The 24,452-nt window shown below is 38.5% G+C and overlaps 1 protein-coding gene across 1 annotated transcript in view; it reads right to left on the reverse strand.

Annotated features, from left to right (window-relative positions):
- Positions 1-1,258: 1,258 nt before the first annotated feature.
- TXK (TXK tyrosine kinase) overlaps positions 1,259-24,452 on the reverse strand; it is a 40,876-nt gene continuing 17,682 nt past the window's right edge. The window contains exons 7-14 of the mRNA XM_063108292.1: positions 24,220-24,347; positions 19,855-19,929; positions 16,711-16,882; positions 10,389-10,605; positions 7,742-7,806; positions 5,504-5,622; positions 3,576-3,733; positions 1,259-1,327 (exon numbers count right to left, since the gene is read on the reverse strand). Coding sequence (XP_062964362.1) covers positions 1,259-1,327; positions 3,576-3,733; positions 5,504-5,622; positions 7,742-7,806; positions 10,389-10,605; positions 16,711-16,882; positions 19,855-19,929; positions 24,220-24,347 — 1,003 coding nt within the window. The remainder of the gene's footprint in view (positions 1,328-3,575; positions 3,734-5,503; positions 5,623-7,741; positions 7,807-10,388; positions 10,606-16,710; positions 16,883-19,854; positions 19,930-24,219; positions 24,348-24,452) is intronic.

The raw sequence follows: 24,452 nt of genomic DNA on the forward strand, positions 1-24,452 counted from the left end.
AATGAAAATGGCTTCTGGAATTCTGGAATGTACCATTTCTTGACCTGAGTCTGGTTCCACTGATGCACTCATTTTGTGCATATAAATAAAGCTATATGTTCACAGTTTGTGTATGTATGTGTGAGTAAAGGGTTAACAGCAGGCCTGTACTCTTTTCTCCCAGACCTCGGCCTGCCTGGGAAGATTTTAGGTCTGCTTTCTCCCACCATCAGACCCTTGGAAATGACCCAAGTTAAGATAAATTTGGAATGCTGGGTACCAGGCCAGACACCTGTCTTGTACACTGCAAAACCTCCAATCTGTGGGACAGCACATGGGCTGTGAGACCTGCGAACTGTAGGCCTACATGACTGCTGGAAAACCAAGGGAGAAGCTTCTTGGCATCAAGGTAAACCTTACATACCATGGCCTCACCCCAGCAATCATGCACACTCTCTTGGCAGAGGAAGGACCCAAACATCCTCCTTCAGAAAGAACAAGTCATCTTCCAGAAAAGTAGAGGAGACACTTACTATAACAAAGAAAGTCTTCTTAATTGTCTGATTTCATATGTACAAAATGAGAAATCTCAGAACTAAAATCGGTTTCCAAATTTTCCCGAGAATGGATATCACCAAAAACAGAAATGTCACCAGGATCTGTTCAAAGGGGAACTTTAGTTATTTCCAACAGCAGTGTTTAAAACTGGAGTGCAAGAAAATGTCCCCCATATAATCAGATATGTGCAAAAACAATTAGTTAAATAACAAGTAGAAAGTTTACAAAAGACATTTCCACAACACTCACATTCATGTGGTTTACAAAGGCGCACTTTCTTTAAAAATCTGTACAGCTCAAAAGCATGAAATTCTGCAGGAGAGGCTCCCTTATTCCATGAGTTCACAGAATTTATTTTCATCTTCTATGCATGGACCACTGAAGTCATGAATGCCACTCCTCATCAGGAAAGAAACTTCCCCGGCCTTGTGAAGAGGGAGGTTTCTTGGGGCCATTATTATGATGTGCTACCACTGTGAAGGCTGCTGTAGAGCCTGTTTCCCTTCTTCACATATAGGATGCAAAAGACTAGAGAAAAATAAGAGTTTAGAGGTCCTTCTCACACACGTAAAATAACTATTATCACAATATTCTTAAATTTTAAAAAGTTTGAAAAGCACTGTTTCCAAGAGTCAGCAACTCTACAGGAAGACAGTCACCATCAGTTCCCTTTTGTGACAATTTGGCAAGATGACCCTCTGGGTTGGCATTCCATTTCAGGTCACCAGGTTTCTGCAATCTCTGTGAGGACCTGCAGCAGTTCAGCAAATGTAGGACGGCCTTTAGGTGTCTGAAAAAGGGAAATGGAGGTGGTCAGCTCAGCTTAAGACTCACTCAGACACCAGCTCTGGAACTTGCTGGCAGGGACCTGGGTCCAGGCTGGTTCCCCACAAAAGGAAGGAAAGGATATCTTGGCTGACACACAGCAGCATGACTGGCAGTTGAGCAAGGCATGAGTGTGAAATGGAAGAGTAGACAGTACTGCAAAAATAAAGTGGCTAGAGCTGCAAACACTAGCCACATGTGGCTATTTAAATTTAAATTCATTAAAATTAAAGAAATGTTTAAATTCAGTTCTTCAATCACACTAGCCACTTTCCAAGTCCTCAACAGCCATGGGGGCTACCATATTGGACAGCGCAGACAGAACTTCCCATCATTGCAGAGTTCTATTGGACAGCACCCACCTCGAGATCTGTTTAGATGACTTGACATGTGTGAGGTAAAGGAAGAGCTGGGAGAGAGAGGGGATCTAACGTACCATGTTCCCAAGCTCCGCCCCAGTTATTCACTACACTTGATCCCCTATAGAATGAAGGATTTCAGTCAGAAAACAAAAGGCATGAGCCCTTCATGAGGGACTTTGTAGATCCTGGGGCACAGGTTGTATTGTGTTCAGGCTCAGTTAACATAATCCCTGACCATGGAGCCAAGGATTGGAGCATTTTTTCTATTTCACCAAGGGAGAGATGTTGTTTGGCTATGACTCTATGAGGAAGGAGGATGGCACTGTCTGCATCTTTGAAATCCATGGGAAATGGAACTATCCACAGTAACCACATTCTCACAGGGGTTGCTGACAGCAGGACTGGGGGGAGACACCGCCATTAGTGGCTTAGAAACAGAAGGCATCAATAAAAAGGACAGACCAGAAGATGATGTGAGCACGGTGAGCGTCCTCCTTCACTCTCCAGGAATAAATTGTGGAGCTTTCTGTGGGGGCAGAGGTTCCACAGGTAGAGCCTATGAAATGTTTATCAATGGCAATGTAATCACATTTGAAGCTAGAGGTTCCATAGGTAGAGCCTATGAAATGTTTATCAATGGCAATGTAATCACATTTGAAGCTAGAGGCACTTAAGCACTTAGGGCAAAGTCATAGGCAAAAATCAACTTTTGCAAACAAATAAATCAACATAACCAAAACATTGGTTTAATCAATGTTCCAACTGCAATTTGAAACTAATGTCATTTACTTGGTCTTCCATGCCCTACTTACCCCCTTCTCTGTTTCATCTCCACAGATATATAAAATCTCAATATGTATTATATTACACACACATGTATGTGCGTACTGTTTCATATACAGTACATTTTTTCCATTTGCTACTAACATCTTATTTAACATTTTTCTATGTCTCTCAAGATTCCCTGTGGAGCAGTTTATCATATGTAAAATATTTTCATACATTGGGGATCTTTATCAATTTAATACTTTTCTGGAATATGAACAACCACATTGCTCTTAAAATATTGCATTTTCCTATGTTTGTGGGTTAGGAATCAAGTTGGGTTTTTTTTTTTTTTTTTACTTTCAGCCAGGAAAAAAAATTCCTCATCAGGCAGTGATTTTTCTAGGCTGAAACTGTCAGCTGGAAAGAGAGAGAAGCTTTCAGAATCACAGGGGAATCTGATAAGAAGGGGAGGGGTACATTGAGTCAGTGCCCAGGAAAGGCAGAGGTTTAAGCTTGACATTTCAACAAAAAGAGAAACTGGGCTCCCGAGAGGTAATTTCCTGAGGGGAAGTTCCAGCACCCTTTGTGCCTTCATTTCCATTCTGGTTCAATCTCTCTCTCAAGAGCCTTGAGTGCCAGAAGAGGGAAGAAACCCATTACCTTCAGCCTTGGAAAAGCAAGGCAAGTTAAAGTAGAGTGAAGTCAATAAAAACGGAAGTTTACAAACCTGGTTCTACCCTTGGTTTCTGCCCACCAATTCTTAAATGTAATAAAACATCTGATCACTGGGCTTTAGTAACATCAAGAGTTTCTGCAAGAATCAATCTCATCTGCAAGAACAGATGAAACTTGGAAAACGCACTGAACTCCTCAGATAAAAGGCCATTGTTAAAAACAAAATGGATTAATGACTTTGTAGTGGGAGTTTTGAATAGAAATAGTACTTCTGGCTCTCAGGATCATGACCAAGAAGCAGACACCTTTTCCGGCCCTGATGGAGTCCTGGGGTAATGTTTGTGGTGATCAGCTCTGCTCTCAGAGGCTGGGACTGCCAACCTTCTCAGGAAAGCAAGGGACACTCACCTCATGCCAGCAGCCGTACATGACTTTATAAATGGACATGGGTGCCAGGTGAGGGCGATACAGCCTGAAGCCGTTAGAGATGGCTTCCACGACTTGCAAATTTGACTTATGTTCAAAAGGCATTTTTCCTTCTGTAAAAACTTCCCACATTAAAACTCCTGCAAATAAAATGCACAAAAACAAGAGGTTATAGATAAATGGTTACCCAGAACTGAAAGAATTGTTTCAAAGAACAAGGCATTATTTTCCTCCCCCAGACTTTGAGTTATGTCATCCAGAATGAGGGCAGTTTTTCTAGGAAGCAGAGCATGTGCACTTCAACTTTTGAAGAGGCCTGTAACTTGAAAATAATCACAGTGAAAACAATGCCTTTGCTTTTCCATTGGTCTTGATGGCCTCCCTATTGGAAGAAAATGCTGGCAGCATTTTCATTTCCAAGTACTACTCCTGTCCCCACACATGAAATCAATGAACCTTTCTGTCATCCCACAGAAAATGACAGGATTGTGTGAGCCTCTGCTATCTGCTAAGGCCAACAGTTTCCCAGACAGTAGATGGCACATGTCCCCCTCTTTCCACTCGAAGATTAGACTATCGGGTCTAATTAGAGTCCCAGAGTATCTAGCAGGAGCTCTGTACATAAGCAGGTATTCAATAATCATTGATTGAATAATTGAGTAGTGAAACTACTTCAAGAACTCCAATTTGAGTTCATTTAATTATTCACTTATTCTATAAATATTCATTATGTATTGTTTAGAGGCCAGGCCTATGCTAGGGCCAGAGGATTCTGTAAGAATGAGACCAGTCTACGTGCTCAAGCAGTTCACTGTCCAGAGAGGAAGAGGGACGAGTGGTCAGGTACAGCTCAGGGAGTTCACTGATCTGCCACCACTAAATGAGGGCCTTGTATTGCTACCCACTGATCTCCAAGATGTGGTCTCATAACTTAACTGCTGTCAAGCAGAGCTCAAAATGTCACCCGTTGGGACTACCACACGTCAGTGGAGAACTAATGAGATCAATGATGTAAGCTTAACGTTATTGTAGACAATAAAATTCACACACTTCTGAGGGCCCAGATGTCTCTCCAAACCCAAAAGCCTTCCAGGAAGGTCTGGGTGAAAGACAATAGATAGACTTTTGCACATTTATTTCCACTTTTTGAAAATAAAATCAATGAACACACTCCACTGGACATGGGCCTACAATGTCTTTTTCTCAATGAAGAACATTACCAAATGTAAATATCAATTGACAGATCCCAAGGAAACCTATGCCTAAATTCCACAAAACTTTAAGGTAATGAAGTAAATGAGGTAGTGCCATTTTTAAAATCCAGGTTTTAAGTTCAGGTTGTCAGCTGAACAGCTGGAAAATTGTCAGCAGTTTAGCAGTTAGACAATGAAGTTTATTAATTACACCTGAAATTCAGTGGTGCCTTAAGATCATTTTTCCTTCAGGCCTCTGTACTGCGGAAAAGTTGACTGAGTTTGTTTTCTAGATCAGTAGACTCGTTGTTACAGTTTTAAAGCAAGTGCTCATTGGGGAAAGAAAGACCCAAAAGGCAGACTTATGTAAAAAAGTGTATGACACCAGTTGCCAAAGATAATCTGAAAGTGGTTAGATCACATAAGAAAGAAGCACAGTAAGGAGAAAACTTCTTAAACATGTTACATTGTATCAAGAAATTAAAGTTTAGGGCTGGCCAGTTAGCTCAGTTGGTTAGAGTGCAGTGTTGATAACACCAAGGTCAAGGGTTCAGATCCACGTCCTGGCCAGCTGCCAAAAAAAGAAATCAAAGTTTAAAAAAGAATTAAACGTTTTTAATCCCAGGGGGAGCCAATTGGCTCAGTTGGTTAGAGTGTGGTGCTGACTGCCCATTTCATTAAATCAAGCTCCTTTATATAAACATCAGATGCACTCACCGAATGACCAGACATCAGATTTACTGCTGTACTTGTTGAAATGAAAAACTTCAGGAGGGGACCACTTGATTGGGAACTTGGCTCCAGAAGAACTGATATATTCATCATCCAAGACATACCTAAGGTCATCAGATGCAAAGCACATTGTGTTAATCAACTCCAATCTCTAGTTACTTCAAACCTCGTTATTTAACTCTGAGTTGCTAAAAGACAAAGTAGTTTACCCCCAGAAAGGTCTGTACACCTTCTCTTCTTGTTAGCAGAGTGTGAAAGTATTCCTTACAGCGTTTCCTCCCCAAACCAAGTCTCAACTGTATTCATCTTATTTGGGTCTCAGAAAACCGTAATAATTCTTCAGCCCAAAACATGGCCCTCTGTTTATGTTAGTAATGATAATTCTTAACCTCGCAAAGAGGCATGCTGAATGCTCTAACAACCAAGTTTATAAAAAGGAAATAAAAGATAACTAAAAGACTACTCTTTTTATTACAGAAAAGGATAAGCAAAGAACTGGCCAGTTAGCTCAGCTGGTTAGAGCACAGTGCTGATAACACCAAGGTCCAGGGTTCAGATCCTGGCATCAGCCAGCCACGAAAAAAAAGAAGAAATTCTAAGTTAAATGCCATGTTTTTTTAATGTACATATTTTTTGTGGGACTTGGAAAAGGGAGGAAAATTAAAGTATATGAACATAATACTTTTGATGTAAAAAAATCTCTAATGCATTAGAATAGCCCTGTATGGAAAGAAATCAGGAATAACTACCATCTCCTTAAAAACAAAAACAAAAAACAAACAAACAAAAAATCAAATCCTCTATCTCTTTTGAGAATTGTATTCAAGGATGTTCAAGTGTGGGATTCTGGAGAGAAGAGACAACAACTAACTTGTGCTCATTGCCCCTTGAGTATACAATTTAATATTTTTAAATTATTTAATACTGCCTCCACACTCCCACTTTTTTTTCCCACATACTACACCTCATTTCACCTTTATGCCCTTTACTGAGTAAGAGGTCATTCTACTTAGGTAAGAAAAGAATAATCCAAAACAAAGCCATTTTTCCATAGATTTTGAGTTTCTAAAGTCTAGGCTCTTCAGAGAAGAAAGTCTAAGTTATTAACAAGATATTTGGAAAAATGGGTCATGAATAAGAGGGAGATCCCACCACCACCACCCCCCATCCAGCCATTTAGATAAAGATCCTTTGAGCTAGGATGGGGAAAATAGAAGGGAAAGGGAAGGAGTACTGGACATCAGCAGGTCGCTGAGTTAGGGTCCTGTATCTTTCAACCTATAAGGGCTGCCCAGGTCACACAGCTGGGAAAGAAGCTTCCATGCTCACATTTGAGTTGGTGGGATTCAAGAGCAAAATAGAACCTCTCCCTCCTTCCCAGGTAGAGGCTCAGGAAGGGCAGAAAGATTCCAGAGCACAAATGGCTATGGATGTGCCTGGGTAAGTGGGGTCATTGATAAGCCCATGGAGTTTTCCAATCATGGAGAATGCCAGTTCTGAAGGAATCTCACAGAAACTCAGGATGAGTCAGCAGCCATCTGTGTGGATGGCTGGCCAAGGCCAAGACAGGAGAATGGTGGCTGCAGGGATGCCAGTGTGCATGGATAACAAAGACCAGACAAGCCACCTCCCCCAGTCCTGTCACCCCATGAGACGCACAGAACTTGGACACTGATGCTGAGGAAAGCCCAAGCGAACCCTGAATTCACCAGGATTAAATTTCTAGCACACCAGAGAAAAGGGAACTCAACATGTAAACTATACCGAATTATAGAAAAATATGCTTAGATTTTTCACACTCTTGAGTTGTGGACTTAAAGTCAACTTAAAGTCAACACTTAATAGAAGTGTTTGACCATGACATAGGAAAATCAGAGCTGAGCAAACTTCTTTCTTTTTGTTTCAAAATATACATATATCAGAAAAGCTTTTTCTTAACCTTATACATATGAGTGGACTGACAAATTCTCTTTTTAATCTTAAGATATACCATAGTTTTGTTAACAATGACCAGAAAAAAGGTCAGCACAGCCACAGTAAATGTTTACCTCACAGCTACAATTGGCACATGCTCTAAAATTTAAAGTGGGTCAGGAGACCATAAAACCACACCAAAATTTCCCTCAAAGAAAGCGAAGCTATTAGCTTCTTCAGTTTGTCAGTAGACAAATGCAAGCAGTCCTCTCTTGAGTAAACAAAAGCACACATAGACGTGTCATGTACCTCGTCATTCCAAAGTCCGAAATTTTTACTATACTTGTAGAACTGACCAAACAATTCCTTGCCGCCTATAGAAAGAAAAAAAAGAATCCAAGTTTAAATACAAGCTTTTCTTTCAAGAGTTTCTACTCTCCTTTTCCTTCGTTTATTTGAGCCCTGCATTACCTCTTTATGTAGACAGCCAAGTTATTTTACGGTGATACCTGTCAATGGCATTTGTGATTCAAGAGCCTGCCCTCATGTGATGGATTTTAATGATTCTTCAAAGTAATAAAAAAAAATTGAAAAGAAAATTCAACATTTTCACTTTTTTAAATGTTTAATCTTTCTCAAGAAGTATCCTTGATAAATATGAGGATAGTTTCAGTCTGAGAGATGATAAACTGTAAGTCCTGGCATAAAAATAGTGTATATTTTTTACTTATTTAATAAATAAAAGAGGAAAGCCCAATATACATGACAGATAAAACAGAGTCATTTCATATCTTTGAATATTCTAAAATAGGTAATAAAATTAAGAAATTATATTTTAAAACTTACATTTCACTGAAGAGTAACTGTTTACAGTGATAATTTCATATTTCTTAAAATTACCACAGTGAACTAAATATAGTACTATACAATGCAGAGATAATATGTTTGATGCCCAAACAATCCATTTTTAGCAACTTAGTAAAAAAAAAAAAATCACTGATTTGGTTATTTAGTCTCATGTAGGTAAACTGTTTGATAGAATTTTTCTCTTTTCAGGTAATTTGTGGTTCAATTAGTCCAGAAACAGAAGCAAGAAACATGAAGTGGTAAGCCAGAAGGAGCCAGTTTGGAAGACGCTGGAAAGTACCAGCAATGATCTCAAAGCCAAACCACAAAAGTCCTTGACAGGGAAAAAAACTTATTGTTAGCTAATATATTCTAAGTGGCATGTGGGTAAATAAAATCAAACACAAAAGAAAATGAGTCATCAAGGAAGAAACAAACCAAGGATAGGAGAACCTGTGAGAAGCCACCTGGAGCAAATAGAATGACCAGAACTGTCGCCCAACTCAGTTGTGAATTCTAATCCTTATCAGGAAAGACAAACCTGCAGGGACTAGGAAAGGGAGCAGGTGAAACTGACACCATATCCAGCCATTCAGAACTTTGCTCAACAGCTCCCACGTGCTGGATCCTGGGGAGCGTGCCAGGAAGGACTAAAAGCTCTGCTCTATCTCTGTAACAGTCACGGTCAGCTGAGCTCTTGCACACGTACCTGGCACTGTCTGAAGTGTCTCAGCATACAGTTCACGAATCCTCCCAACAAACCCGCATGAGGGAGGTGCTATCATTGATACCACTTAACCAGCTTGCCCAAGGTCACGCAGCTGGTAAGAAACAGAGGCAAGATTTCAACCCAGGCAGTCTGGCCTTAGAGCGGTGGTTCTCAAACTCGATTACACACGGGATTCACCAGGTGAATTTTCAAAAAATATTGATGCCTGGGTTCCACCCCCAGAGATTCTGATTTAATTGGTCTGGGGTATGATCTAGGTATTGTGATGTTTCTAAAAGCTCCCAGATGATTCTAATGCACAGCAAAGTTTGAAGTTTGAGAACCTGGGTTCTCATCACACTCTGCTGCATCTCAGAGGTCTAGGCCTTGGTCTCAAGGAGTTTAGAGTCTAGTACATATTTGTGCAAACAATGTAAACAATTAACTATTATAGGACACAGTAAATAATAAATGGCATGAGAGTTCTAAGTCATGGGTAGGACAAGCACACTCCCCAAGGTGTGCTGGGGCCAGTGTGACTATGCCTCCTTTCTCTCCCCAAGATATATATATTTTGATGCCTCCTTTCTCTACCCAAAATATATACGTTTTGATCACCTAGTGATTACTTCTAGGTGGTGGAATCAGGGGTTTCTCATAAAATTCTCCAATTCTTATTTGAGTTCATTTTTAGATTTAGAAATGAGATGTGGACGATTTAGGAGGAGTAGTATGAATATCATGAATAAATGTGAAATGGACAGAAAGGGAGACAGCAGCACAGGAAAGCAGTGTTGTTCGCATTTGGTTTGGGGCAAAATGATCTCTTCTTTTTTTTTTTTAAATAGGAATGTTCTGAGCTCTACAGAACAGAATGATCTAGCATTCTAGTCTCCTCAATAACGACAGTAATGTTTGGCAATATTGTTAGGACCAAACCACCACCACGTGGGGGCAGTTGTGCCCCTGGGAGAGAACCACTGGAACTCATTGTCACTGCTGTATCTCCAGTGCCCAGCAGAGTGCTTGGTATGTACTAGGCACTCAATACATGTTTGATTACTTGTTGAAAGGAAGAAAGGTGGAAGGAAAGAAAGAAGAAGGAAGAGAAGGAAAAAAAGAGGGAAGGAGAAACGGAAAGGAAAGGAAATCAGTTTTAGTTAGATTGGTTAGGTGGTTAATTAGTTCAAGACGTATTTCGAGTAAAACCTTACTTGGCTACAGCATCAATGCACAGGCAATTAAAAATAAAGTTGCATGTCACAAAAAGTTGCATGAATAGGAAAATGTTTAAAAATTAAGCTAGAGGATACATTATTCAAAATATCGAAAGTAGTCATCACATCCTTCTGAATATGGGTATAATACATAAAATAAGAAGTGAATCTGCACCATACTTACTAAATCCCTATGAATGTAGCAGTTTCTCTCCAGGTATTCCATTCCTTCACATATATCCTGGCACATGCTCAGGAGCATTTCCTTTTGGAGCTTTCCTTTTCTCTCCCTGAGATAGGTAAGCAGGCATCCATTTTCCATAAACTCTGTCACAATATAAAGGGGCCTCTGCTGTATACATACCCCATAAAGCTGGACTAGCCTTGAATGAGACAATTTCCTGTTGAAGAAAAATACATAGCAGTAAGCAGAATCATTTTTGCATTTTAACGTGTTTGAACAAAGCTGGTAATATCTGCCATCTACATATCATTTTTATTATCAAGATAAGATAAAAATCTACCCAACCACAGAGAAAGTACAGCAATTTTCTTTCCACTTTATGCACTAGGAACGCAGGGTCAAGAGTGTAAGCTTGAACACAAAGTCATTGTACATACAGAATATTACACACCCCATATTCTACTCATCAGCATTCTGTTTTTCTCCTTGTTTTGTAAGCCTTTTGCTTCCTTGCTACTGTTTCTCCTGGCCCAGGTCTCACAGAGTACCTGTTGCCTTACCCACAACCTTCCTAACCGTGACTGCCCAAATGAAAATTTCTGGACAGACAGTAGACAAGAAAGAGTGAGGGATGTACATAAAAAAAGAAATTAAATTCTAAAGAATAAACCCATTTAAAAGGAAACTTTTGGATAAATTGGAAACAATAAAACATTTACCAACATGAAACTTTGCTGTGTATTTAGTAATCACACATACGACACACCCTCCCCCACACACAGAGTCCTTGAATGTTGCCTGTTAAAACATACCCAAAACTTTTTAGTCATCTAGACCTCAAAAGTTTATCGTTTCTTCTGTGGAATATAACATTCAATCTCCAAAGGCCTTTTATGCCAACTACTCATCATGGAAAACAATATTCAAATTAATGTTTATAATTTTAGAAGATATATAATAAGCCAATTAACTATTACTCAAAAGTACCTCAAAAAGTTACCTGTTCTTTTCATTCATAAAGGTAAAATAAATCAATGACTCAGGAAGATTATTTACCTTAAAACAACATATATGACTGATTACTGACACATTATCATAAAATTAGTTTGTGAAAACACTCCAGTTAATGGGGAAGAGAGGCATTCGGAGAACATAAGTATGATTTTAATTTGGATATATATTTTTTTGATCTGATTTACTTTTCAAATTCATAAAGTGGATTTCAGTTAAGGGATGCAGTTTACATGTGTCCAGAATAATGGCAGGAAGGCAAGTCTTGAAGTGGAATATTAATTTGCCATGAGAAATTCACCAAGTTGGTACCCACGTACAAGCACTTGAGAATTGAAACACTACACTGCATTTGCTTAGCAAGAGCACTGGCAAAAAAATCTACCAGAAATAAGGCAAACCCCTATCAGTAATAAGGTAAAAGTAAATAAGCAAATCTCCATGTGTGGTTCAGTCTAACAAGCAAGACGAATATTCTCACAGCCAGAAGAAGATGCAGATGGAAAAAGTACATTCTTGTTTTCTGTAACTTTGGTACTTCTCAATACACCTTATTTCTCAGTTTATTGAAGTATATACAATTCATTGTAGGGTAATCATATATTAATTTAAAATTGTTATTTAAGGGCCGAGCCCGTGGCGCACTTGGTAGAGTGCTGCGCTGGGAGCGTGACGTCACTCCCGCCGCGGGTTCGGATCCTATATAGGACTGACCAGTGCACTCACTGGCTGAGTGCCGGTCATGAAAAAACGACAAAAAAAATAAAAAAATTTAAAAAAAAAATTGTTATTTAAACATTTTCAGACCCTTTGCAGACTTCTCCAGTTCTCCTTTTCTAATTTTTCTTTCTCTTTCCCTAAGTGATCACATCAAGTTTCAGGGTTTTAAATATCATTTCTGGTGATCGCATCCAATCTAATACCCTCTACCCTGACCTTTGTCCTGAACTCCAGTCTGCTGTATTTACTTGACCTCTTGGCTACATTTGGCTGTCTAATAGGCCTCTAAATTCAACATGTCCAAAGCAGCATTTGTGATTTTTTTTCTTTTTGCCCAAACCTGTTCAGCCTTCCCCCATCTTAGGAAAGTCATTCTCCACCTCGTAGAGCATCCCAAAACCTTTGAATCACCTAATTTCCTTCCATTATCTGCCACATTCAATTTATCAGCAAGTCTTGACAACTTTACCTCAAAACTGTATTCTGAAACTATTCTTTTCTTTCCATCTCGGCCCTCATCTCACCTACCGTCATCTTCCACCTGGACCACTGCAATGAAGTTCAACCTACTCTCCTACCCCACTTTTGATTCCTGAAAGTCACTCTCCACAGAGCAGCCAGCATGACCTATGAATAATACAAACCAGATCAAACACTCCCAACCTTCCTTGACCATACAGTCTAACTGAGCCCCAGCGCACCTGTCTCTCTATCACCTCATTCTGTTTTGCAGTCTTGGCCCGTCCTCTCTTTGAGATTTTACTGCTCTTGTCTCTGCTAGTTTGCTGCCTGTCTCCCTCCCCATCTCTCCACTACGACATATACATAAATAAGCTCTTCAAGAGTGGGAACCTTACCGTCTTATTTATCATCATATTTCCAGTACTCAGAACACTGCCTGACACATAATCGGCAATAGATAATTGCTGAATGAGTGAATATAAAAAAACGGAAAGATGCCATTGGTACTACATTTTAGCTATAGGAGATGCTATGAAGTCTTTGGGAAATATACTATTTCTAATTCAAGAGATTACTTGTGGATATTTTGGCAAAAGCTTGCACAGTGATTTGCATTTATGCATGATTTAACCCAAAAGGCATTTAGAGCCAGGTCTCTCTTTTCAGCCCACAACAGTTTAGGTGTTCTAACCGTGCTTTCCTAAATCCTGAAATCAGTAGAACGGCTGCTCAAAACTGACTTCTCAACACTTCTGAAATTAGAAGATTTTCCTTTTTCTTCTTCCTCTCATCCCTGAATCCTCTTTCTTTTCTTAATCTGTTGTACTTTACTACCTCTCCATTCATTTACTTTCTTAAAATTTTGATTTTTTAGGCAGAAACGAAGGCCCAGTACTACTATATAAAAGATCTGATGGAAAGAATAAAAGCTTAAAGGAAATGGCTGTATTAGGACAGGCAAAAGGTCGATTTTCTCCCTTTTTCTGTTCTCCAAATGTTCTGACTTAAGAATCTTAAATAGTGTTTATTATTATAACATATTAATAAAAAGAATTTAATTTAAAGAATAAAGTTATTAAATATAAATAATAAAAATTGTTTATTTAAATAATAAGGGCTAAGAGTCCAACTAAAAACCTTTATTATTAATTAATTACCCTGGAGAAAACATTTAGGGAGGGAGAGGCAAGAAGGACAAGGGTGCTTTTGGCTTTTTTCTGTGGAAGATGCATATAAAATGTTAGAGCTTTTCTTTCAAAAATTCAAATATTTTTATTGTGAAGACACACTGATGTAGACATAATGAATGAAATAAAATAAAATGAGATACATGAGAAAAAGTTCTTAGAGAAATTAATGCACTTGTACATGTTTTTATTACCATAAATGTTATGAGTTCACATATCTCCATACTGTGCACTGCTATTTAAAAGCTACATGCAAAGAAACAAACTCATAGTTCAACAACTCAACTAAAGGATCTGCTAAAGGCCATGCAGTGTAGCAATAATTTAAAGAAAATATACCACTCCTAGTCAAAAGAGCTAAGTTCAAGTTGTTTGCATGACCAGAAACAACTTATTTGAACTTTCTAAGCCTCAGTCTTTTCACGTGAAATGGGGATAACAACACCTGTTCTTATTTCTGGTGAATATTAAATGAGATCATGTATGTGAACATATGGTAAAAAAACATAAACCAAGGTAAAAATATAAAAATAAAATTTTAAAGTTTAATAAGATTTTATGGGCTGAAGTTGACTAGGAGGAACAGGCTGGTGTTTTTTTATTCTTCTAACTAATCTTTACCAGATGCTCTGGAAACTCCATGAGAATTTAGGTTACATCCCTCAATACAATGATTAAGAGCACAGTATATATTTGAAGCTTTTCTTCTGCTGCACTGGAAAAACTGCATAGGATAACAAATAGTTATGGCAACTCTACAAGGTCCAGCATATATTAGTTTCCCAGTAAACATTTGTTGATAAATATGTTAGTTAAGGTCATAGTCATTGTGCCCAGACAGTTCACAGTTCTGGTTTTAGTTAGATGCTCTACCCATGTTTTGTTGTGGGACTGTAGGCAAATTACATAAATTTCCTTTTTCTCACCCTATAAAATTGGAATCTTAGTAGAACCTACCTCATAGAATTGTGGTAAGGATTAATTGACTCATTCAGTAATCTAGAAATGTTTTTAAGTACCAACTACGTGCTAGTTATTATTTTAGGCACTCACTGGGTTGAACAAGAGACATAAATAGAAGGTCCTATTATGGAGCTTACATTCTAGTGGGGGAGAAACAAAAAAAATACACAGAAGCTTCTGAGTTGTGACAAGTACTTTGATGAAACTAACATATGGTGATATAACAGGAAGCATTTGGGGGTGGGAGTGCCAACTTAAACAGGGTAGTCAAGGAAGACCTCTTAGAAGAGGTGACATTTAAACTATGCACTTACAGAAAGAAGGTAATATGTGCAAAGACTGGCAAATAGAGTTCAGTGTGTGTCAAATATTTAATTTTTTAAACACAAATGTATTTGTAATAGGATGTTTGTTAGAATGAAAATTTTCCTGCCACACTCTCAAAAAGTCGGGAAAAAATTAGCTATGTTCAAACCCAAGAACACATTATGTCCATCTGACCTGACTTAAAAATAAGCCCTTAGCTTCATTCCTGCCTCCATAAACTGCCAAGAACTGTTTCTATTCCCCACACTCCATACATCTTTCATTGCCCTCAAAATATTGTCCTCAAAGATCCCGATCCTAAATGCCCAATCAAGCTTGAACCTTTCAAGAATCCCTTCATCATTAAACATTTAACATCTCTAATTCTTTCTTGTTTGATAGGTATTCCAATATGGCTTCAACTCAAGAAGTCACATGTCTCCCATTCATTCTTTTCTTATTATGCCTATTTAATCCAACACACGGGAATATGATTTTTGTTCTTTATATATAGGAAAACCATGGTTGGATGCAGATAGTATTAGGGAGCACAGGCCAGAGAGAATGGTTCTTGGGGTACCCAAGAACACAAAAACATCATTGGGAAGTTGATGTCACTGGAAAATTGTGTTTATCCTAACTTCCCTTCCCTTGGAATTCATTCTATTGTAAGTGGATGGAAAGGTTATTTTGGTAGGACACTTGGCATATGGGTTGAGCGCCCCAAGAGACATCACTGCTCTGCCTTTAAAGAAGAACGGGTCTAGTTAATCGCCTCTGGTTGTGGTTTGTTTTTCCAGTTGGGGTCTGCAAGTATGGGTCAGAACTACATTGCTCTGCACAACAGAACAGAATCTAAGTAATGCCACCTGGGGTTTTCCTTCTACACCGCATTGTTTCTTCTCTAAGTAAATGTTGAACAAATATTTAAAGAATGTTTATTTGAACTATTCCAAATTATCAGTCTGTCCTAGTTGAGCCCATGTTACAGTCATAAACCACAGCCACAATTTCAACTGAGCCAAAATGCTGTCCTGGGAAATCACGGAATTTAAGAGCAGTATCAGTGTTGCAAAGAGCCACTTCTTTTTTTTTTTTTCTCCCGAGCAAGCATAAGACATAATTTTTATTCAATACAGTATTTTCCCTAGCACAGTTCAGTAGAACACTTACATATATGTGACATTCTTTTTTCTTTTTTATATTCGACATTCTTAACATACAATGTAAACTCTTTTTAAAGTTCAGGATTCACAAAATTCTCTGAAAGCAAAATTTTATCCTTACAAAAAACATTAACTCTTTTTGGCCACTGAGGGATGCCCTTTCAAAAGATGAGCAGTATATTTCTACAAAGACAAAACCAACATTTTTGCTCCTGGGAAAAGAGTGGGGAAACATACTTGCTTGTCACTTTCATAGATTATCTCATCTAATTTGTACATTGATCCAGTGAGTTAGGTACTGTTATCCCTGTTTTACAGATGAGGAGACTGAGGCTTGGAAATGTGAAATAACTCTCCCAGATAACACAGATGTCAAATAATTTGCCCGGGTTACACAACTATCTTGGGCAGAGTTGTGATACAAACCTAGGTGTGGCTAACCCCAAAATCCATGTTCTTTCCATGACACAAGGATGCTGTACAATAATTATCTGGGTTTATACTTACATCATCACTTTAGCCTCTTCAATGAAATCCTCTTCGGACATGGAGCCTTCATTGATGGCCTTGATAGCTACCTGGATATGTGCTCGCCATTCACCTAAATGGACCACCCCAAACTGACCACTTCCAATCTCCTTTACAAGAGCCAACTCAGACGGATCAATCTCCCACTTTTCTGGAAAAGTAAAAATCCATGTTACAAGTAGGGAAAAGAATGTTAAAATGTTAGAGGTAGAAAAGATTTGGGAATTATCTAGACGTATCTATCCCTTCATTTTACAGAGAGGTTAAAAACTTATAAATGGATAGAGAGGATCTGTAACCAATTTTAATACTCTCATTGCGGTTTAAATGTGTAATTCAAAAATTCAAGTTTTAAAATACAAACTTTACTTACTTGGAGAGAAATATACAACAAACTATGCATATCAAAACACACTCTGTCTTCCCAGAGAAACCCACAATGAAACATATTTCTGTGCCTTTAAACGAAACCTACCCAAACTAGACCTGTTACCTAAACTTTTAAGGGCCCAGTCTGGTTTTGTACTGGTGGGTAAACTAGTGAGGCAGACAAAATCCCCTCATTTAAGTTTCTTCTACTGTTCTCACTCTATCCCCAAAGGGCTGTTCTGCCTTGGGGCCTCCTCTCCGTAGGGAAAAGTCTAATCAATTCATCTAATAAACATGTTTAATGTTAGAATTCTAATCCACATATACCTAAGAGTATATTTGAAGTGACATTTGTTACTTGTATATTTCTCGTCTATAGAAGAAAATCAGGAAAAAAAGTTTTTAAAAGAACCCTCTTGAAAACTGTCATCTTTTTAGCATCTCTTTTTTGTATAGCAACACCACCATCTGCTGGAACTTTAAAATAGTGTATTTAAAAGAATTGTAAAAGCTGATAGCTCTTTGTACCAATTATGCTAAGTAACATGGGAGAATATATTCATGACCTTGGGATTGGTGTCAAGATTCATTCAACAGAATATAACTATAAAGGAGAATATTGATAAATTATACTTCATAAAAATTCTGTTCATCAAAAAAGGTAAGCCACAGACTGGGAGAAGATATTTGTAAAACATAACCAACACAGAATTTCTATTTAGAATATGAATAAACCAATTAGAAATGATAAATAATGTTATTTTTTAAGGATAAAAAGTTGAGAAGAGTATTTTCTCATAAACGAGAATATCTAAATGTGCACTAAACCTATAAAGAGTTGATCAAAATAATTAGTCATCAGGAGAATGCAGTCTTAAATCATAATGAGCTACCACTACATACTCAACCAGACTGGTTAAAATGTAAAGAAAACAAAAACAAAAAACAAACCAAAAAAACCCTAGAATACTAAATATTGGCAAGGGCAAAGGAAAGGAGCAACTGGAACTCTTATACACCATTGATGGGATGGAAATTTGGTATAAGCTCTTTGGAAAACTAACTGTATCTACTAAATCTGAGCACGGCATAGCCTACGAGCCAGCAAGTCTACTCCTAAGTATATATTCAACATATGTTGGAGCATAAATGTGCACTTAACATCATTGAAAGACACAGGAATGTTCATAACAATATTAGTTGTAAGAGCCAAAAATTGGTAACAACCCACATGGCCATGTGAAAGTTAATTCTAGGTGTCAACTTAATTAGATTAAGAAATGCTGAGAAACCTGGTAAAGCTATCTTTTTAGGTGTGACCCTGAGGGTGTTTCCAGCAGAGATTAGTATGAGAGTCTATGTGGACTGGGTGGGAAAGACCTGCCCTCAGTGTGGGCAGGAACCATGCAATCTGTTGGGGGCCCAGAGAGAACAAAAGACAGAGAAAAAGGTGAAGCTCTCTCTCGATCCTCTGGAGCTGGGATACACTCTTCTGTCCACGGACATCAGAGCTGAGACTCCTCAGCTTTCGGGTCCCAGGACTTACACCAAGGACACCATCAGTTTTCCTGGTTCTGAGATCTTTGGACTTGGACTGAGCCACGCTACCAGCATCCAGTTTGCAGACAGCCTATCATGGGGCTTTTCTTCACAATCGCATGGGCTAATTCCCCTAATAAATCCCCTCTCATTATTTATAACATATCCCATTGATTCTGTCTCTCTGGAGAACACTGACTAATACAGGCCGTCTAAAGAAGCATGGGTACATCAATTGAGTTATAGTCACGCAATAGCACTACACCACAACAGAAATGAACCAACCACACCAACGCTGTGGATGAAGTGCAGATATAATTTGGAGAGGAAGAAGCCAGACACAAAAGAATGCACAGTGTCTGACTCCATCCATATATAATGAAGTCAAACCCAAGCAAAGCAAACCAAGCTATAGACTTATGAATCGTGCACTATTCTATATGTTTTTAAAAACTGAAAAGTTTATTGTTAAGAAATTAAAGAGGACTATGTTTAACTTAAATAACTTGCTAATAACTTTACGATATACTCACATAGTATCTATCGGGCAGAAGAATAATCCAGGCATTGATAACACCCTGATGAAATCATCCTTGCATCCCATTTAACCCAATGAGATCCTGAATCCCAATTACTTGCTACACAATATAATTGTGGGTTTTTTTCCCCAGTATATTCTGAGTCCCATTAATGAAGGAAATTTAAGGAAATAAATAAAACGTAACCAAATTAGAAAACAGGATTCCCTGTCTCTTACTTATTGTCACAGATTTGCAAATACCACATTGGCTAGAAAGTGGTTCGAATCAAACTTTGTGCAAGTTCTATTTGAAAAAAGGTGAAGAGGACACTGTTAGCTGCTCTTTCTAGTAGGTTCTCTTGGGAAGCAGTTATTTCCCCAGCCACCCTTGTAACCAGAGAGCGATAGCCCAAACATCTAAATAAAAGGAACTCTAATTTATCAGAAGGGTGAAGATGAAGGCTCCTGATAATATATAGTGAAATTTGAAGCAAAACTGAAATGTTTCTCCCTAAACTAAAATGCACTATGAGATGCATATATTTAAACATCTCAGAAAGGAGAATTAAAGTTTGAAAAGAAATATTTCTAGGTAGGCATCTCAGAAGAGCTGAGAATTTAAAGAATCTATAGGGAATGTGGATTAGATTCTTTACTGGACTGATATTTTACTTCAGCATGTGTGCATACTTTACCATAGCTAAAACCAGATGTGGCTGGTAAACAACTGCCCATCAGCCCAACTGGATACCGGAGACGGGTCATGAGACCTAAGGAGAAAGATAAATTAGCATTTCAAGCCTAGTCTCTAATATAAAATACAGAATTAAATATATTAGAAGATAGTACAGAATTAAATATATTAGAAATAATTAGGCCAAAAAAAATTGTAAAGATTAGTCTGTTTGCTTATTTTTCCCACTTGAAGAACATTTTCATAAAATAATATATGCTCATTGTACACACAATGTAAAGAACCTAAGAAAGTATGAAGATGACAAAAAGATCCCTCACAAAATCTTAGTATCCAGAGATTCATTGCTATCATTTTGGTGAACATCTTTGCAAAAGGATCTCTATATGCATAGTTGAAAGCACATCCACATCCAGGATGCTTCACAGAAATGTAAATGTGTTGTTATAAGTTTTTTACACTAAGCGTGTAATTGATATTTGTCAATGACTATAAATTGACGTTAAAGTTATTGCCAACATTTCACTATGGTAAAATATGCTGTATGTTCTTAAACATACATTTGTATTTACTTCTCAAATTAACACCTTATAAAATGTGATTTCCAAATCAAAGGGTGTCCAGAAAGGCTGTACTAATTTATTCAACCACCAGCAGTGTTTACATGTGCCCATTTTCCCACCCGACTTTTTGAGAATAGTATGGCTTTTTTGAAAATAGCATGGGAGAGTAAAGGAGACTTCATTTGTTTGGGCCCGCATGTAGAATTCCATACATACCATTTTAATTTAGTTTAATAAGTATTTATTATTTATTTCTTCAACTAATATTTATTAAGAGCCTGGTATGTGCTAAGCACTATCCAGATGTTGGGAGACAGCAGTGGATAAGACAGTGATGGTCCCTGCTCTCATGGAGCTTACATTCTAGTGGGGGGAAGAGAAAATAAACAAGTACATGCACACACAAGAAAATGCAGATGATGATGACTGCAAGGCAGAGTTGATAAGACATAGTCACTTTAGAGTGGGTGCTCAGGGAAGGCTTTTCTGACAAGATGACAGCCATGCTGACATTGATTTGACAAGGACCCCTCTAACAAGGATCAGGAAGAAGAGCCTTTCAAGCAGATGGAACAGCGTGTTCAAAGGCTGGAAGACAGAAATAAGCTTGGACAATACAAGAAAAGAAAGAAGCATGTATTAAGTGCCTATTGTATACAAGACACTCTTCTAGGTAGATCCCAAAGACTCCAGCAGATCCAAAGATGAGTGAGATGAAGACCCTGCCCACAGGGAGTTTTATCTCAGTGAAGGAAGAGGGGCACAGAGAGACCATTCCAAATGTAAAGGGAATAAGTACTGTGCTGGAGATACACACAAGGTGCTCTGGGACACAGAGGAAGAACACTTAACTCATTGCTGGATTCAAAAACTTCTGGGAGGAAATGACACCTGAGATGAATCTGACAAATGGACTTAACCCATGAGGAGAAACCGTGAAGGACATTCTAGGCAGAGGTAACAGCATGAGATGATACTGAGAGGTGTGAAGCATGGTGCTGGGTACTTGAGCAAAAACCATGAGTTAGGGAGAGGAAGGAAATTACACTCGACAGGTAGGTAGTATTCTGGTTATGCTGGGCCTTGTAAGCCGTGCTAGGGAGCAGACTCTGGAGCCAGTGGTTCAATGGTTTCAGAGATTTTTGCAGGTTCAAATCTCAGCAAGGGAACTTATTAACTAAGTGACTTTGAGCAAGTTACCTCACAACTTGTGCCTCAGTTTTCTCATCTGTAAGATAGATATATCAACAGCACCTACCTCACAGGATGCTCGGAAGATTAAATAGATACACATGAAAGCACTCAGAATAGGGTCTGGCTCAGAGTAGGTTTTTAATAAGTATCAGCTATTTCTGGGTCCCGTGTCTTTCCTCTCTATCCTTCTTTCTTGTTTTCTTACTTCCTTTCTACTTTCTTTCCTCTCTGATTAACAGCAGTCATAATCATACATTTTCAGCCTTTGTTTTTTAATTGTTCTTCTTTGATTGAGTTTTTTATTTTAAAAATTATCTTGATGGTATTGTGTACATTTATGGAATAATCTATGTGCATTGTAATAAAAAAATCAAACACTAAAGCAAGCTATAAGGTAGAAAACAAAAGCACCCCTTACTCCCAGTCTCATTCCCCAGAGGTAACTATTGACAGTTTATAGTCTGTTAAAATATTATTCATTTAAAAATCATTACTTAACATAGTTTTTCTGTGCACACAGAAGTATGTTTGTTTGTTTGTTCAACAAGCATGGGGCTATACTCTTAATATACTGCTCTGTACTATTTTTTAACTTAACAACTTATCACTAACATCTTTTCACGTCAGCATATCCTGTTCTACTTTACATTTTTTTAAACCTCACCACCATAACCACTCTTTCTTAAATTTTTTTCTTTGAAGAAAGGGGAAATAGAACTATGAAGAAGAAAACTCAGAACTGGTCTCCTGATTCTCTCTCTAGCCACAACTATGGCCTCCCTCATCCCACCCAGATAATTTTCCCCTCCCGCTCTAACCAAACTTCCAGTGACCATCTAGAATATTCATGTGGACTCTTCCCATAAGTGGATAAAATTTTCCTCCAATTTATTCCTGATATTTAGAACCAGTGTAATGGAAAAGTGGCCTCTTTCCAGAAGGGATTTTTTTTTTTTTTTTTTTTTTTTTGTCAACACAACTTTTCACGAGAAAAATCTAAAAAAGCACTGCATGACGAGAAATCGAAACAACATGAAAAGTTACAGTGGGATCCAAATTCTGTAATGCCGAGGTAAGAAGATTCCCCATGGGCTCAGAGTAATGGTCCAGCGTAGGTTGGGTGAGGGCTGCAGGCCAGAGATGTTATTGTAATTGTGGTGGAACTTTCTGAGATCCTATATCTTTCTGTAGATGATAAGTTTGCACAAATAGCAAGTATTGTAAACAATAGCTGGAGGGGGAGGTTGAATATGCCTCTGGTACACTTAAGCCAAATTGTAACCATGAAAAACTGTGTTCTGTGCAACTTTTTCTGTTCTCCAAACAAGAAAGAACAGAGAATGAGAGACTTAAGGGTGATTTACTATTACAATTATTAAAGTAGAGAGGAGATTTAGGGGGCAAAGAAAAGAAAGCTTCATTATTTAGGGTATTTAAAATCCTATTACTTAGCCCTAGGTAAATTTCCAGCACAAATGCATAATGACTAAATGGCCATTTGCTTCTCTGCCATCTACCATTTTTCCAACTTGGCAGAAATGTGAAGAATTGACCTACCTCTTGCTCCTGACTAGAAAAACAAAGAAGCATCAATGAAAAGGAGAATTGCTCAGAAGACAGGTTGCATTGCAAGCTCTTAAACCACCTCTACAAGGAGATTTGCTTCTGTTGAGTATCTAATATTAAATGCAGAAGATTGAATTATGTTCCCCCAAGACTCCCTGAAACTTGAATCGTGTCCCCAAAGTTTTAAGTATTAGAAACTTGGCCCCCACTATGACTGTTAAGAGGGTGAGAAATCCTATAATGGTAATTGAAAGGTGGGCCTCTGTCTGGCTAGGCTAAGGCCTGGAATCCTCACAGCGCCAATTGTCCAGCTCTTAATCCTGTTCATGACGCCAATTGTAAAGCTAGGCGACCACGCCAGTTGTCGGGCTCTTTTACCTGCCGGTAATCCTGCACCAACTGGGCCGATCGTTGAGCTAGGGCTGGGTCTGGAGCTCCCAGACCCCTCAAGCCCATTCACAGACTGGGTCACAAACCCTTCACATGCCAGGCTGGGTCCCCAGACCCCTCACACACAAAAGAGCTAGGTAACTGGCCAAAAGGTCCTTGGAGCCATAGATTGGAAAGCATGGCTGCGCAGGACACCCACCTGCCTGCTTCACTAAAACTGTCTCTCTTCTCTCTCTCTCTGCCTCTCTCTCTCCCTTTCTCTTTCTCTAAAGAACACATGAATAGCAACAAAACTAAAAAGATACATTGGCGCACATGTGCACTAACTCCACACACACACACACACACACACACACACACACACACACACACACACACACAATGTGCTTACAAAGGATGCTTAACCACACCCAACTGGACCCGAGGTGAGGGCCCTGACCAAACTATTCTATTTTCCCAACAGCCTTGAAGAGGTGATTAGATTGTAGGACCAGAGAGACTTTGGAATTCCCAGCCTCAGAAACTATAAGTAAAACATTTTGTTTTCTTTATAAAATACCCAGTTCTGTATATTTTGTTATAAGCAACAGAAACGGACTAATGCACTAAAGATGCATTGTCCCTGACTCTCCCACTTGAAGTCCCTCACTCACCGGCTGCATTGTGCTGATGATACCAGATCAACTCAGGGACTGATTGAAAGAGGTGTCTTTCAGCCACGTACCACTGTCCTGAGTCATTCCTTTTTATCTGATAATGTTTTATGGCAGCCTCCATACTTCTGCAATCAATAAAATGTAAATTAGTAGACAAGTGAAAGATAACTTGGGAACCAAGCCAGTTCATTAAGCAACAGGACTGCACTTCTAAAACTCTCATCCTAGCA

Source organism: Cynocephalus volans, chromosome 9 (genome assembly GCF_027409185.1).
Source record: "Cynocephalus volans isolate mCynVol1 chromosome 9, mCynVol1.pri, whole genome shotgun sequence".
In the NCBI taxonomy this organism is placed as follows: Eukaryota; Metazoa; Chordata; class Mammalia; order Dermoptera; family Cynocephalidae; genus Cynocephalus; species Cynocephalus volans.